The following is a 17,500-nucleotide window of genomic DNA, read 5'->3' on the forward strand; positions in this document are numbered from 1 at the left end:
GATTATATTGACTGTGGTCGTGTTTCCTGTCTGCGTCCTGAGAAAGTTCTGGAAGTCTGAAACACACTCAAGCGTCACTTGAGCAGAAGCTCACACACGTTTGTGTGTTTCAGATGATCTGTTATTCAGATTTCTTACCGTTATTGTGTCCCTCACACAGGAGCTGCAGGAACCTGAACAGATCTCTGGTGAACTCGTCATTCTGAAGAACTTTAGAGCCTTCAGGGAAACAGAGACACTTCAGATTCCTTCAAAGATCTGCTTTAACAGATCCACACTTCCACAGAGCTTCTGTCAGCTGGCCGTTCATCAGCATTCAGTGTTAATGGGTTAATTAACTCTTCTACCGTGACATGCTCTGATCCACCTGACATCTTATTTGAGGAGGTTGTCTGATCACGTTCTCCATCAGTATTTGACTACATCACATTGAGCTCAAGCAGCAGAACACAGACTGTAAATAATGATCTTCTTACAATACATATATCTAAATATAAACTATGTGTTCATGATTGGTGATTTATAAGATCCATTTTTGTTTAAGAACTTACCTTTTAAGCATATTAACAATTATGGTTTTCTGATGCCAGTTAATGGTCACATCACAAACAAGTAGACAAATAAAAGATTGAATCTTTAGTTTACATTTTATTATAAAAGTGTTCATTTAAAAATAAAAAAATAAACACCTACTAATAATTCAATAATATATCAAATTAAAATGAATCATTTTAATTAAATTTTTTATTTAATTATTATTAGGTGTTTTTTATTATTTAATTAAGATTTTTTATTTTTTATTATTTTTTATTATTATTAGCTGTTTTATTTGGATAGTTTTAATTAAAAAAATGTATTTTCATCTGTCTTTTTTAATTATTATTGGGTATTTTATCAAGATTTCTTTATTTTTAAATGACCCATTTAAATTGACATTTTTTAATTAGTAGGTGTTTTATTTTGATTGCTTTTTGCTATAATTTTTATGGATATTTTTAATTAATTGGTACGTGTTTTATTGCGATTTCCTTTATTTTAAAATTATTCATTTTAATTTAACATTTCTATTTAATCATTAGTAGGTGTTTTTATTTTCACCGTTTTTATTTTTAAACTTTTCCTTTTAATTTGACATTTTACTACTTATTGGTAAGTGTTTCATTGTTTATTTCCTATTTAAAAAATATTAATATTAATTTAACTTAATTAGTTGGCAGTTTATTTTGATTATTTATTTGAAAATTATTTATTTTAATTATTCATTTTTAGTTTTTTTTCATAATTAGCTTGTCGTCTACTCTGATCTAGAACAAAACCAGCGAAACATTGAAGGGTTTGATTCGTTAGTTGTGTGAATTTAGCATCATTTGCACAGAAAGCACTTATTAAGGACAGGAAGATGAGCGAGAAATAGAGAGAGAGAGAAACGGACAGAAAGCAGGGACCAGCAGACGTCAGTGGGGTTCACTTCCTGTCACATGACACATGCACTGCATTCAGACAGACGGACGGACAGACGGACAGACAGGAGAATCTGAAGCGTGTATTTACCGCGCTCCCTCACGTTGACTGCCACCGATGACAAAAGATGACAAGAAGAAAGAAATCAACATAGAAAAACAGCAGACATAAGAAAAGGAGAAGAGACGGAAACTTCCAGAAGAACCAGAGATACTGACACTGAAACATCACCATCACTTCCGTCTGAATCATGAGCCGAACGTGAACGTCAGTCATTCAAAACAAACTATACAGAGATAGTACTGTGTGCACAGCGTGAGACTCTAGAACAACAGATACAGAGCGAAGAGTGAAAACTCAAAGCGTGTGTGTGACGTAATACTGCACCAGGAGCGTTTTTGAAGGAGTCCTTGTTACAGTGTGATTATACAATAAGAGTAATATTAATTAACAACATGTACTTACTATAGTCTTAGGATTGGGGTTTGGTTATGAATTATGCATCATTTAATTCTATTGCTATAAAAAGAACATGTAACCTTCAAATACGAAAATTGTTTCTATATCTAACAGCATTTTATCTGATCAAAATACAGTAAAAATAGTGAAATATTATTCTGATCTAAAACAGCTGTTTTCTGTGTGAATCTGTGTTAAAGTGTAATGTATTTCTGTGATGCTCCGCTGTATTTTCAGCATCATTCCTCCAGTCTTCAGTGTCACATGATCTTCAGAAATCATGAAAGTATGATGATTTACTGCTCAAGAAACATTTCTGATTATCATCAGTGTTGAACACATTAATATTTTTGTGGAAACTGATACATTTTATTTTTCAGGATTCACAAAAAAGAAAAGTTAAAAAGAACAGCATTTATTTAAAAACAGAAATCTACTGTAACGTTAGAAATGTCTTTACTCTCACTTTTGATCTCGCATCCTTGTTGAAAAAAGGTTTTAATAAAAGTGCATGTTGTTTAGTGCATTAGTGCTGATCACAGTGCAGAATGAGTTTCTCTCGCTCTCATCAGATCATATGAATGTGTGTGTGTGTGAGAGACTTACTGGAGCCTTCCTCAGTCACCATCCCCAAACCCTCGGCCTTATTCTGACGCTCGAACGCGTTCAGATCCAGAACACTGCACACACAGACTTCTGTAAGTCACTCTGGATAAAAGCATTTACTAAATGCATACAGAATCTGAAATCTCCAGGGAAATAATTTTTAAACAAAAACCACTCGAATAAAATAATAATAAATAATAATGATTATTATAAATAATAATGTATTTAACAATTAAAATATATATTTGAATCATTTAAATAGTTGAAATAAAAAAAAATCCTAATAAGGAAATAAAATACAATAAAAAAAGTTTTAAAATAAAAACAATTCCAAATAAAACAATCCATCAAATCATACAACCTTACGATATTTAATAAATAAAATTTTCAATGATCAAAATAAAACACATAAGTAATGTTTTTATGAAAATAATCACAAAATAAAAACTTTAAAAAAAGATTAAAATAAATAATTTTTTAATAAAAATAAAATAAAAAAAATAATCAAATCACATACAAATTTACAATATATAATTTTACAATTAAAATAATGAAAAAATACTTAAATAAAAATGTTAAATAAAAATAAATATTTTAAAATAAAACAATCCAAATAAAACAATTCATTAAATCTTACAACCGTACAATATTTAATTTTACAATTAAAATGATAGAAATAAAATAAAAATATATATTTTTAAATAAAAACAATCCAAATAAAATATAAATGTAAACTCATTCAGTGAGTTATCACCTGCACGACTGCATCAGTCCTGACAGACTCTTGAAGAAACCCACATCTCGCTTCTCCTTCAAATAGTCCAGCATTTTCTGTGCCGTAGAAATGATTGTAAATCACTCATGAGATTGTGAGTGAAACAGGACCTGGATAAATGTGTTCATGATGACGCACCTGCTGGACTGTGATGTTTCCACCGTTGAGAATGGAGATGCCGAGCTTCAGCGTGAACGTGACCATTGGACCCAAATGACCTGAACCACGATCAAACACACACTCAGTGATGATGACCCCTCAGAGTCCGTGTGTGTGTGTGTGTGTGTGTGTGTACCTTTACTAGCGCTGATCATCTGTAAGACCATCTCTGCTGCTCCTCTGTCATGGAGTCGGGCCTGTTGGTACAGAGTCTTCTGCTTCTCCATCTCCTTCTCCTGATCTCTCACACACACACACACACACACACATCAGGTTCTGAAGGTCTCCATGTTTGTCTGATCTAAGTGTCATATGTATTCTCTGCACACCTCAAATGTTTTTTCTTTTCCTTCCTCATCCTCTTCCTCATTTTCAGCACAGCTCTACAGATGAAGAACAGCGTCACACCACAATTACATGCGTTCACCACACGTGAACACAAAAAGTGTTGATGTAAATAAGTTGTGTACTATTCTATAAATATTAACTGATTTTAATGTATATTCATTATATATTATTTTATATATATATTACATTACATATTAAGTTATGTATATGAATAGCATTGTCTATGATTTGATTAATTTGATCATAGAGTAAGCGGGACAGATTGATAATCTGATGATTTCATAACACACACACACCGACCTTAGCCATCATGTCTGCATATGCGATGTACAGCTGATCCTCTTCTAGTGAGCTGAAACCAGATCACACTCCATATAACACATCAAACAGGTCATTCCATCATTCCATCATCCAAGAGCATGCATTAGTGCAAGTGAGTGTTAGTGTGTGAGTGTTAAGAGTGTGAGTGAGTGTGAGAGTGCGCGTGAGCATGAGAGTTAGTGTGTGAGTGTTAGAGTGTGAGCGTGCATTAGTGTGAGTGAGAGTGCGAGTGAGCGTGTGTGTTAGTGTGTGTGTTAGTGTGAGCGTGCATTAGTGTGTGAGTGTTAGAGTGTGAGCGTGCATTAGTGTGAGTGAGCGTGAGAGTGCGCGTGAGCATGAGAGTTAGTGTGTGAGTGTTAAGAGTGTGAGCGTGCATTAGTGTGAGTGAGTGTGAGAGTGCGCGTGAGCATGAGAGTTAGTGTGTGAGTGTTAGAGTGTGAGCGTGCATTAGTGCGAGTGAGAGTGCAAGTGAGTGTGAGTGTTAGTGTGTGTGTTAGAGTGTGAGCGTGCATTAGTGTGAGTGAGCGTGAGAGTGCGCGTGAGCATGAGAGTTAGTGTGTGAGTGTTAGAGTGTGAGCGTGCATTAGTGCGAGTGAGAGTGCAAGTGAGTGTGAGTGTTAGTGTGTGTGTTAGTGTGAGCATGCATTAGTGCGAGTGAGCGTGAGTGTTAGTGTGTGTGTTAGAGTGTGAGTGTGCATTAGTGTGAGTGAGTGTTATTGTGTGAGTGTTAGAGTGTGAGTGTTCATTAGTGTGAGTGAGTGTGAGAGTGCGAGTGAGCGTGAGTGTTAGTGTGTGACTGTGAGTGTGTGTTAGAGTGTGAGCGTGCATTAGTGTGGGAGAGTTAGTGGTTGAGCGTGCATTAGTAAAAGTGAGCTTGAGTGTGTGAACATGAGTGAGTGTTAGTGTGTGAACGTGAATTAGTGCAAGTGTGTGAGCCAGAGTGAGTTTGCATTAGTGTAAGTGAGTGTGTGAGCATGATATTAGTGCGTGTAGTCTGTGATCGTGAGTGTCAGTGTGAGAACTGGAGTGATTGTTTGTTAGCATCAGTTAGTGGGTGAGTTTACATTAGTGCCAGTGAGTGTGAGTGTTAGTGTGCATTAGTACGAGTGAGTGTAAGTGTTAGTGTGCATTAGTAAAAGTGAATGTGTGAGCATGAGTGAGTGTTAGTGTGTATTAGTGTGAGCGAGTGTACATTAGTGTGAGTGAGCAAGAATGTTAGTGTGTGAGCATGAGTGAGAGTTAGTGTGAGTGTTAATGTGCATTAGTGCGAGTGAGTGTACATTAGTGCGAGTGAGCAAGAATGTTAGTGTGTGAGCATGAGTGAGAGTAAGTGTGCAAGCGTGAGTGTTAAGAGTGTGAGCGTGCATTAGTAAAAGTGAATGTGTGAGCATGAGTGAGAGTTAGTGTGAGTGTGCATTAGTGCGAGTGAGTGTTAGAGTGTGAGCATGCATTAGTGTGAGTGAACGTGAGAGTGCGAGTGAGCATGAGTGTTAGTGTGTGAATGTTAAAGTGTGAGCGTGCATTCGAGTGAGTGAGCATGAGAGTGCGAGTGAGTTAGTGTGTGAGTGTGAGCGTGCATTAGTGTGAGTGAGCGTGAGAGTGCGAGTGAGCGTGAGTGTTAGTGTGTGAATGTTAAAGTGTGAGCATGCATTCGTGTGAGTGAGCGTGAGAGTGCGAGTGAGCGTGAGTGTTAGTGTGTGAATGTTAAAGTGTGAGCGTGCATTAGTGTGAGTGAGCGTGAGAGTGCGAGTGAGCGTGAGTGTTAGTGTGTGAATGTTAAAGTGTGAGCGTGCATTAGTGTGAGTGAGCGTGAGAGTGAGCCTGAGTGTTAGTGTGTGAATATTAAAGTGTGAGCGTGCATTAGTGTGAGTGAGCGTGAGAGTGCGAGTGAGCGTGAGTGTTAGTGTGTGAATGTTAAAGTGTGAGCGTGCATTAGTGTGAGTGAGCGTGAGAGTGCGAGTGAGCGTGAGTGTTAGTGTGTGAATGTTAAAGTGTGAGCGTGCATTCGTGTGAGTGAGCGTGAGAGTGCGAGTGAGCGTGAGTGTTAGTGTGTGAATGTTAAAGTGTGAGCGTGCATTAGTGTGAGTGAGCGTGAGAGTGCGTGTGAGCATGAGTGTTAGTGTGTGAATGTTAAAGTGTGAGCGTGCATTAGTGTGAGTGAGCGTGAGAGTGCGAGTGAGCGTGAGTGTTAGTGTGTGAATGTTAAAGTGTGAGCGTGCATTAGTGTGAGTGAGCGTGAGAGTGCGAGTGAGTGTGAGTGTTAGTGTGTGAATGTTAAAGTGTGAGCGTGCATTAGTGTGAGTGAACGTGAGAGTGCGTGTGAGCATGAGTGTTAGTGTGTGAATGTTAAAGTGTGAGCGTGCATTCGTGTGAGTGAGCATGAGAGTGCGAGTGAGTTAGTGTGTGAGTGTGAGCGTGCATTAGTGTGAGTGAGCGTGAGAGTGCGAGTGAGCGTGAGTGTTAGTGTGTGACCGTGAGTGTGTGTTAGAGTGTGAGCGTGCATTAGTGCGAGTGTTAGTGTGGGAGAGTTAGTGGTTGAGCGTGCATTAGTAAAAGTGAGCTTGAGTGTGTGAACATGAGTGAGTGTTAGTGTGTGAACGTGAATTAGTGTGAGTGTGTGAGCGTGAGTGAGTTTGAATTAGTGTAAGTGAGTGTGTGAGCATGATATTAGTGCGTGTAGAGCATGAGTGAGAGTTAGTGTGAGTGTGCATTAGTGCAAGTGTGTGAATGTGATTGTGCATTAGTGCTAGTGAGCGTGTTAATGTGTATTTATTTATTTTATAACCTGTGGTACTTTTTTCAGGATTTTTATTATTATTAAAAAGTAAAAAAATATAGAAATCTTTTTTAACAATATCAGTCTTTAGTATCACTTTAATCAATTTAACATCTGTATTAAAAAAAAAAAATCTGTATTTTTGTTTAAATAAATGCAGGTTTGATGAATATAAGCAGTATAAGCGTATCTGAGAGAATCCAGAGGTTCTAGTCAATTGCCTGCTCTGCCTTTAGGTAGCACCGGCCCTGAGTGTGTGTGTGTTCACCTGCAATTTGTCAATGAGAGTGTGTGTGTGTGTGTGTGTGTGTGTGTGTGTGTGTGTGTGAGTGTGTGAGTGTGTGAGTGTGTGTGTGAGTGTGAGAGTGAGTGTGTTCACCTGCGTTCTGTCAGTGCGTTGTGACTGAAGTGCAGGATGAGTTGATGAAGAGGGTCTGGCTGAGTGTCTGTGATCTCCTCCTCCTCTTCATCAGTCTTCGTCTTCTACACACACACACACACACACACACATGAGAAACTTCAATCATGTTTAAGATCAGCTACATTAACACAGTGATGGTCTATCAGCACATCTCACTTGTCTCTCACAGATCAGCCGTCAGTGAATCCACTCATCTCAGCCTGTATGAGTGACGATCACTGTATCACTGTGTTACCATAGTACTCTGATATAATTACATGGTACTCCAACAGCATCATACCATAGACTGGGGTTTGTGAGCTCATGAAAACTAATAATTAATTATTAAAAATGTACAATTAAAATACTACATAAACTGGGGTTTGTGAGTGGATGAAAACTAATTAATTAATTAATAAATACATAAATATATATATATATATATATATATATATATATATATATATATATATATATATATATATATATATATATATATATATTATAAAATATAAAATATATATATATTTTTTGTATTTTATTTTAAACGTTTTTATTAATTAATTATTAGTCAAAATAAATCTAAATAACCAATATAAAACACTTGATAATAATTAAATATAAACTTAAATGTATATATATATATATATATATATATATATATATATATATATATATATATATATATATATATTTATATTTAAATGTACGTTTATATTTAATTATTATCAAGTGTTTTATTTTGATTGTTTCAATCAAAACAATTCAAATAAAACACCTACTAAAAAGGGAAGAAATTGTATTTGCATGTTATCGGACCATTAAGACCTTAAATATGCAAATAATGTCTTGTTAAAAATCTCAGAGGGACTTCAAGTAAATGTTCTGGGTCAAAAGGGTTCAGCTGAAGGTTGTGAAATGACAGTCATGCATCTCTACGGTTCAGTCCTTCATGCACTGAGAGTTAGAGATGAGTTGAGCTGCTTTCAGCAGGTAAAGCATTAATGCACTGAGCAGAACCAGCATGCATTAGTGCAGGAAATAAAGACCTGAACAGGAAAAGGTTAACTCTGGAGCATTTATGGATAGACCATTTCATTAATTATATGCCATTTTGGAGTATAGCAAGTGTGACCAGTGTGTTCACACTCACTATAAAAATATAAAAATTAAATGGAAATTAAGTTAGATTTAAATGCGAATTAAACAAAAATGGCAAAAGCACTTAAAATTACTAATACTTAAAATAAAATCCAACTGCCAACAATATAAAAAAATGCTATAATACTTCATATATACAAATAATACTAAAATAAAACAAAAAACACTGCTTCAAATACCTGGATGATACACTGACCTGACAAAAAAATAATTAAAAATAAAAACTAATACAAAAATAAAACACTTAACTTAAAATTGTGCAACTAAAACATTTTTATGTATTTATGTTTTACATTGATTTTGAGCTACTAATAATTAAATGTAAAATAAAAGAATCAAAACAGATTAATGATTTCCTGTCATCAGCGCATATCTACTTTATTGATTCATCTTTTGAGTTTATTGAGTCGTCTTGTCTTTCAGCAGTAGCTGCGCTCAGAGCTACAGACAGGAAACTGGCGTTTGGCTTCACACGGTCCGGTGTGGAGACCAGCGGTCACCTCAGACCAGATCATTACTTACTGCCAGATCCTGCACTAGCTTCTCCTCAAACGAGTACATCTCTGCCTCGATCCAGAGCCGCTGGTAGCCCGTGAGGAACAGGTTAATAGAGCGATGCCTGAGACGGGAGACGGGAGAGAGCAGACACGGTTAGCAGGGAGCAGCCTGGGAAACAGGAAGTGCTGGAGGGTTAGTGAGTCCGTTAGTTAGTGAGTTAGTTAGTTAGTTAGGGTTCATCTGACTGCTCATCCAAACCATGGCTCAGGGAGGCGAGGTTGAGAGAGCAAAGCGAGCGTTCTCTGAGCGTTACGTTACCGTCAGCACAGCCAGCAGACCGTCACGGTAAGAACTCGCCTGAATTTTGCCCAGCCAAAAGTGACAGTACGAATTCAGGAAGTAATTATTAATTGTGTGCCTGAGAACAGGGATGTGATGAGGAAAGGAAACAAGAGAGAAGAAATAACAGCACATCCTACAAATCAAACTACTGATCTGAAATCAGTATGAGATTACTGCACGCTCTTATTAGGAAAAATCATGACGTTTTTCAGTGTAGAGTTACTGAGCACATTAAACTGCCTGACCATATGAGATAAAAGAAAAATGTTGAACATTTTATTTTTATTTTAACAATTTAAATATATATAAAAAAAATGTAAGTAAATTATATATGCATGCAAATACATACTATATAAAAATACACAAAAAATAAAAGTGTGCATCTACAAAAAAACAAACAAACCAATAAATGCTTTTTAAAACAATCTTTTTTTATTTTTAAAATAATACATTTAATTGTATATAAATGCACACACAGAAACAAATAAATATATAAAAATGCACAAAAAAGAAAAGTGATGTATATATATCACATACATTTGGAGTTCAGCCTCTGTTCATGGTTAGGGTCTTAAAGTACTGACCGATCTGAATCAAATGTCACGATGACAGCCAGACTGTTCCAGATGTGTTACCTGGGCAGGTTGTAGAGCGGAGCCATTCTGAAACACGCCACAACGGCTCGCTTCCGCTGCTTAGACAACAACTTCTGCCAAACACACTTCTTAGAGCGCAACGGCTGCTCAACCTGAACACAGCCAGCCAGAGACAGAGACAGACAGACATGAGTGTTTGATGAACACTTCTAATCTTTTTTATTTTTGAAGTATAAGGTTGGAAAATTTATTTTTAACTTCTTAACTTTTTAGACTTAAAGTCTGTTTTCTACAATCTATGTATATTTATTTCATGCAGGAAATGCAAATCTATTAACTGTTTTGAGCTATGCTATTGATATATTAAATAAATATCAAATAAAAATGTATATTTTTAAATTAAAAAATAATAATTTGTTAACAAATTCTAAAATTAAAATGAGCAATTTTTTTTATAAAAAACAATTAAATAAAAATGAATGAAAATATATAAATGAATAATATAATAATATCTTGAATGAAAAATTGAAGATAAAACCATTTATTTATTTATTTATTTATTATCATTATTATTTTTTTACATATTCACAGCTTTTTAATATTTAATATGTTTAGTTGCATGTCAGGTGACCATTTAAAGACATCAGAACTGTGAACATGAACATGTTGTTAAATTATTGCAATATTAACTGAGTAATAACTCTCAGGGTGATAACTGAGATCGAAGGGTTCGACTGATAAAGATCTAAACATACAGTATTCAAATGATATGAATCTGTATATTTGTATGACATGGTGCAGCTGCTGTAGAAATGACAGAATGACATGCGATTAACTTTGAGTGACATGACCTGCTCAAGGTGGAATACAGCGGCTGAGATGCTCTGGATTCTCTCAATGCTCCGCTCCGGATCCAGAGTGTCATCTGTCTTCACCTTCACATCCTTATAGAGGTTGAGCTGCCACTGAACAGCCGGATCCGCCGACTGCGTGTGAACAGAGAGAATCAATCTGTAGTGACAGCTGACGAGTGAGAGTGAGTGTGTGTGAGTGAGTTTGAGTGAGTGTGAGTCAGTGTGAGTGAGTGAGTGAGTGAGTGGGAGTTGAGAGAGTGAGTGAGTGAGTGTGAGTGAGTGAGTGGGAGTCAGTGTGAGTGAGTGAGTGAGTGTGTGTGAGAGTGAGTGAATGAGAGTGAGTGAGTAATAAAGGGGTGCATGTGAGTGAGAGTGAGTGAGTGGGAGTGAGTGAATGGGAGTGAGAGAGTGAATGAGTGAGTGTAAATCAATTTGAGTGATTGAGTGAGTTGGAGTGAGAGAGTGAGTGTGAGTGAGTGTAAGTGAGTGGGTGAGAGAGTGAGTGAGTGTGAGTCAGAGAGTGAGTGAGTGAGAGGGAGTGAGAGAGTGAGTGAGTGGGAGTCAGTGTGAGTGAGTGAGTGAGTGTGTGTGAGAGTGAGTGAATGAGAGTGAGTGAGTAAAAAAGGGGTGCGTGTGAGTGAGAGTGAGTGAGTGTGAGTGAGGGAGTGAGTGAGTGAGAGGGAGTGAGAGAGTGAGTGAGTGAGAAGTGAGTGAGAGTGAGTGAAAGTGAGTGAAATTGAGTGTGAGTGAGTGTGAGTGAGGGAGTGAGTGAGTGAGACGGAGTGAGAGAGTGAGTGAGTGAGAGTGATTGTGAGTGAGAAGTGAGTGAGTGTGAGTGAATGGGAGTGAGAGAGTGAGTTAGTGAGTGTAAGTCAATGTGAGTGAATGAGTGAGTGGGAGTGAGAGAGTGAGTGTGAGTGAGTGTAAGTGAGTGGGTGGGTGAGAGAGTGAGTGAGGGTGAGTCAGAGAGTGGGAGAGTGAGTGAGTGGGAGTGACTGGGAGGAGAATGAGTGAGTGTGACAGTGGGTGAGTGAGAGTGAGTGAGATTGAGTGTAAGTGAGTGTGAGAGAGTGAGTGAGAGTGATTGTGAGTGATTGAGTGTAAGTGAGTGGGTGAGAGAGTGAGTGTGTGTGTGTGAGTGAGTGGGTGTGAGTGTGAGCAAGTGAGTATGAGTGAGTGAGTGAGTGAGTGTGAGTCAGAGAGTGGGAGAGTGAGTGAGTGATGGTGAGTGAGTGTGAGTGAGTGAGTGTAAATGAGTGGTAGAGTGAGTGTGAGTGAGTATGAATGAGTGAGTGTGAGTGAGTGGGTGTGAGTGTGTGAGTGAGTGAGTGAGTGAGTGTGAGTAAGTGAGAGAGTGAGTGAGTGTGAGTGAGTGAGCGAGTGAGTGAGTGTGAGTGAGTGAGTGAGTGTGAGTAAGTGAGAGAGTGAGTGAGTGTGAGTGAGTGAGTGAGTGTGAGTAAGTGAGAGAGTGAGTGAGTGTGAGTGAGTGAGTGAGTGTGAGTAAGTGAGAGAGTGAGTGAGTGTGAGTGAGTGAGTGAGTGTGAGTGAGCCTGTGTGTGTGAGTAAGTGAGAGAGTGAGTGAGTGTGAGTGAGCCTGTGTGTGTGAGTAAGTGAGAGAGTGAGTGAGTGTGAGTGAGCCTGTGTGTGTGAGTAAGTGAGAGAGTGAGTGAGTGTGAGTGAGCCTGTGTGTGTGAGTAAGTGAGAGAGTGAGTGAGTGTGAGTGAGCCTGTGTGTGTGAGTAAGTGAGAGAGTGAGTGAGTGTGAGTGAGCCTGTGTGTGTGAGTAAGTGAGAGAGTGAGTGAGTGTGAGTGAGCCTGTGTGTGTGAGTAAGTGAGAGAGTGAGTGAGTGTGAGTGAGCCTGTGTGTGTGAGTAAGTGAGAGAGTGAGTGAGTGTGAGTGAGCCTGTGTGTGTGAGTAAGTGAGAGAGTGAGTGAGTGTGAGTGAGCCTGTGTGTGTGAGTAAGTGAGAGAGTGAGTGAGTGTGAGTGAGCCTGTGTGTGTGAGTAAGTGAGAGAGTGAGTGAGTGTGAGTGAGCCTGTGTGTGTGAGTATGTGTTTAGGACTGACCTTCTCCTGCAGGTGCAGGTTCTGTCTGATGTGCTCCTTCACCTCTTCATCTGTGTCCTTCTACAATCCAAACAAAACCATTAAATCTCACACACACACACACACACACACACAGTGGTGACCATTGACCCCTGACCCCCGTGACCCCTGTACCAGGCCGTATCGTGTCTTAGCCAGCAGGATGAGCTCCTGGTCTCCCGGCGTGCACATGTTCAGACCGATGGGAAGCATCTTCTTCAGCGCCGCCACGATCAGAGACGTCTGGACGGAGTAAAAGTCTCCACGGCGCTTCTTATGCTTCCGCTCCTGATCCTGACCACCAGCCTGACACACACACACACACACACGCACACACACACACACACACACACACATACACACGCACACACACACATGGCGATAAATACAAAAACATCTAATACTGGTCTGAGGAACAAACAATTCTCATCAGAAATCAAAGACATCTGCACAAAAGCTTCCACTATGTGATGATTATTCACAAACTAAAAAAATATTTAAATAAAGAAATGCCTAGACACGACACACAGAACCAGAAGAACCGACAAACAACACAAACACACCAGCAAACAACCAAATCTGACATGAGATACACTACTGACACAAGATACTACACACACACACACACACACACGACAGACTTTAACCACTGCATCATCTACCCTCACAATCACCATCATCACATTAAACCACATCAATCTCAAACCACTGCTGTTAGTCAAAAATACTAAAATAAAGGTAAAATAAACTATACTAAACTATTACTAAATAAAAAAAATGCCTTGCCTAACTGATACAAACACTCACACACACACACAAAAATTAAAAGTGATTTTGTTGCTAAGAATGATTAATAATGATAATAATAATAAATATCAACATAAAAATGACAAAAAACCATACCAAAATAAGAACAACTAATGAAGCAAAATGTATGTTAGAGTACTAAAATACTAAACACAAAAATAAAATTCAAATATAAAAACAAAAATATAAAAATATGAAAAATATGAAAACAATAGCTAATTCAAAGACAGACAGAGCGACAGCTGAACAAACGCCGAAATCACTGAGAGCCTTTCAGAAAGTCAGGAAAATGAACAGCGTAAGCGTCTATCTGTGACAGAGTGGAACTGAATCAGCTGTGACTGTGATGAAGCGCATCTGAATCTGACAAACATGACAGAGACACAGTGATCAGAGCTCATGCAGCTCACTGTACCTTGGGGAGGAATGACTGAGCATGAAGGAGAAAGACAGAACAAGAGTTAGAGAAGGAGACACATTCAATCACTGATCGACCGGATCTAAAGCTGTGATCAGACCAGCAAAACTTCTGAACCAGTTCAGTCCGTCCAAACGGGACAGAGTTTGCTTTGAGAGATTGGAGTAATGTTTTCCATTTCCTGTGAGAGTTATCCAATGTATTCAGTTCATCATTAGTGATTGAATCAAAAGCTATATCAGTTGTTAAAAAATGATCCTTAACATCAAAATACTAGAAATTAGACAATTAAAAAATAAATCAAACATTTCAAAATGAAGACAGTTAAAAAATAATCAAAAACTTAAATCTATGTATATTAAAAAATAAAAATAAATTGTTAATTAGAAATAATTCCTGAATAAAATTCATTTCAATATAAAAAAAAGAAAAAAAAGAATTACAGAATTTTAATTGTAAAAACAATTAATTAAATCATAAAACTATAAAACAATCAAAATAAAACGCTAATAAATCAATATAATCATACAAATGTAAAGTTACAAAAATATTTTAAATTAAAACCAATCAAAATAATATTTTTTTTAAATGATCAACCCTCAAAAGAAAAGGCTATGAATTAAATCAAAGTAAAAGAAAAATCATTTCTGTTAATATAGCTTTAAATGAATAAATCCATGCCTTTAGTGAATCTGAATATGTGTGAGAGGATTATGAGCTTTCATTTGTTCTCCAGTGAAAACAAATCTTCCAGCGATGATCTCGTGCCGGACATTAGCATGTGTGATATTAGTTATTAATGACAGCTGTCGTGTGTGTTTATGAAGGGGAAAGTGTGATGAAAGATTAAAACACTCAGGTTTGTCTTCACAAGCAGCTCGTATCTATCCATATCCTGATCCTTCTTTACGTAGGAGAGGTGTAAATGACTGCTTTGAGCTCGTTCTCACTCGTACCTTTGCCATCTTGGTTTTACTGTCGCCGGTGAGGAACGAGAGGTTGTTGATCTCGTTCTGAACCACAAAGTTCTGCTCTTCCCTCTTGAAGTTCTGCAGAGAAACAGACGGACGGTGAAGCACCTTGAGCTCCTGATGTTGCTCTGAATGATAATGTGATGCTCTCTGGACCGTGTGGGATTAAAATAACGCTCATTTTAACGAGACCTCCGTGATGTGATATTAAAGCCGGCGCTTCATTATGAGCCTCGTAAAGCTGCTGATGGACTCGGCTCTTACGTGTGATTTACACCACAGGATGAAGATCTCTGCGACCATCCTGAAGAGCTCGTTGGAATCTGTGTCCGGCTCCTTCAGCCACCGAGACCTGAACCCACAGAACAACAGATCAGTGCACCACAGCTCACAATGAACCTTTACAAACTGGGGCTGGTGAGTTCAAAAAAAAAAAAAAAAAAGATAAAAATAAAAATAGCAAAATGAATTAAATCATAATGTTTAATAAGAAATAGAAATCAAATAATAACCAATAAAATAAAAATAAATAATAACAAAAATTAAACAAATCAAAATAGTAGATTAAAGTCTAAATAATAATTTGTATAAAATAATAAAAAATATTATATCAATGTAAAACATAAAAGATGTAAAATTAAACAATTAATTCTAAATATATAAAATTAAAATGCATAAGTTTGAAATAAAAAGAAATAATCTAAATGAAACAATTAGTAATCAAAATGTAAAATAAAACTTAAATTGGTTAAAAATAAAAAATTTTTAGTTAAACAACAATGAATACAAAAAAAAAAATTAAAATCATAAAGTTGTTATAATAAATGAACTTACTAATAAATATTTTAAAACTAAAATAATTTTATAAAAACAAAACTAATAAGAAAAAACACTTATGTGTATGTTTTTATAAATGATAAAATGTTTTATTATAATGTTTTTATAAATGATAAAAATTTACAATTAAAATAAATCAGTAAAACACACATTAAACCATAATGAATAATGCAAAAATTTAATCAAAATAAAAACACTTACATAAAAATATGTACAGATAAAATCATGTTAAAACATAAAAATATTAAAAGTTAAAACTAATAAATTATTAAATATTAAATATGTTCAATAAAAATGATTAATAAAAAAGAATCAAAATAAATAAATAATTTATGATTCATAATTACATTTATAATTTTAATAATAAATGAGCTAACTAATAAAAGTTTAAAACTTAAATAATTTTAAAATAAAACTAAATCAAACTAAAACGGTTAATAATAAAAATGTACAGTTAAAATAAATAATTTTAAAATAAAGACAACTGAAATAGAAAAACAAAAATAAATGTAAAATTTTAATAACTGATTTTTTAAATTAATTATTAATTAAAAAAACTGCACTCATCAAAATGTAAAATTAAAATAATGCAAAAAATATATATCTATTGTCATTGACCTGTTGTTGTCCACGTAGCGGATGAGCATGGGGTAGAAGGCGTACAGATCTCTGCACAGCACTGCAAACTCATCCAGGATCAGAAGCTCCGCCTCCTGGGTGTCGCCCTTCCCATCAGCTTTCAGAAGCTCCTCCTCCGACACCACCTTCACCGTCTTCTTCTTCAGCTTCTCCAGCGTCGGCAAGAAGTGTGTCTTCAGCAGATCAGCGTGCGCCTTACTGATGATGGGCTGAGCGTACACTGCCACACACACACACACACATACCCAAACACACACACTCTTAACATTTAATTCTTTTAATTTTTAATTTTAGTGCTTTTTGATGTTTTTTTTTTTTTTTTTTATATGATTGTAATTTTTATTAAATTATAATTGAATTATTTTTGAGTCCATGATACTACTATAGTTTCTGTTATTATTTTTAATTTATTTTTATTTTAAAATTTTCCATTTTCATTTGTTTGTTATTTTGGTCATTTGTTTGAAATACTATCCTAGTTTTTATAAATATATTGAATTTCTTTTTAATTCTTCCAGCTTCATTTTAATTTGAAAGTTTCAGTACTTTAGTTGTGTGTGTGTTTTCTCCTTTGGTCATTTGTATTATTTGATTAAACGTGTCTCTATAGTTTTTATTAAATAATAATGGAATACTGATTTTTGAGTTCATTAAAGTTATTATTATTATTAAATTATTTTCACATTTTAATTGTAAAGTTTTAGAACTTTTGTTGTTTATTTGAATTTTTTTTTCACTTTTTAAATGTCTTTTTATTAAAGTATCATACTTTTATCATGACTTTTGAGTTCATGAGTGTTATTTTGAGATCCTGTTACATTTTTGAATTCATTTCTAGCTTTAAAAGTTCTATTTAAAAAAAAATATTTAGCTGTATTTGTCATTTATATATATATATATATATATATATATATATATATATATATATATATATATATATATATATATATATATATATATATATATATATATATATATATATTTTTTTT

General features: G+C 35.8%; 1 protein-coding gene across 1 annotated transcript in view; it reads right to left on the reverse strand.

Moving 5' to 3' along the window:
- Nucleotides 1-17,500, reverse strand: part of LOC127959094 (ryanodine receptor 3-like) — a gene marked incomplete at its 3' end in the record, with an annotated part of 50,768 nt that continues 33,268 nt past the window's right edge. The window contains exons 21-39 of the mRNA XM_052558084.1: nucleotides 16,491-16,731; nucleotides 15,300-15,387; nucleotides 15,021-15,113; nucleotides 14,062-14,076; nucleotides 12,975-13,145; nucleotides 12,822-12,881; nucleotides 10,754-10,888; nucleotides 9,942-10,054; nucleotides 8,989-9,085; nucleotides 7,285-7,388; nucleotides 4,109-4,160; nucleotides 3,790-3,843; nucleotides 3,597-3,696; nucleotides 3,440-3,519; nucleotides 3,281-3,357; nucleotides 2,527-2,600; nucleotides 1,552-1,569; nucleotides 139-219; nucleotides 1-56 (exon numbers count right to left, since the gene is read on the reverse strand). Coding sequence (XP_052414044.1) covers nucleotides 1-56; nucleotides 139-219; nucleotides 1,552-1,569; nucleotides 2,527-2,600; nucleotides 3,281-3,357; nucleotides 3,440-3,519; nucleotides 3,597-3,696; nucleotides 3,790-3,843; nucleotides 4,109-4,160; nucleotides 7,285-7,388; nucleotides 8,989-9,085; nucleotides 9,942-10,054; nucleotides 10,754-10,888; nucleotides 12,822-12,881; nucleotides 12,975-13,145; nucleotides 14,062-14,076; nucleotides 15,021-15,113; nucleotides 15,300-15,387; nucleotides 16,491-16,731 — 1,709 coding nt within the window. The remainder of the gene's footprint in view (nucleotides 57-138; nucleotides 220-1,551; nucleotides 1,570-2,526; nucleotides 2,601-3,280; nucleotides 3,358-3,439; nucleotides 3,520-3,596; nucleotides 3,697-3,789; nucleotides 3,844-4,108; nucleotides 4,161-7,284; nucleotides 7,389-8,988; nucleotides 9,086-9,941; nucleotides 10,055-10,753; nucleotides 10,889-12,821; nucleotides 12,882-12,974; nucleotides 13,146-14,061; nucleotides 14,077-15,020; nucleotides 15,114-15,299; nucleotides 15,388-16,490; nucleotides 16,732-17,500) is intronic.

Source organism: Carassius gibelio, chromosome B6, assembly GCF_023724105.1.
Source record: "Carassius gibelio isolate Cgi1373 ecotype wild population from Czech Republic chromosome B6, carGib1.2-hapl.c, whole genome shotgun sequence".
NCBI classification, from domain to species: Eukaryota; Metazoa; Chordata; class Actinopteri; order Cypriniformes; family Cyprinidae; genus Carassius; species Carassius gibelio.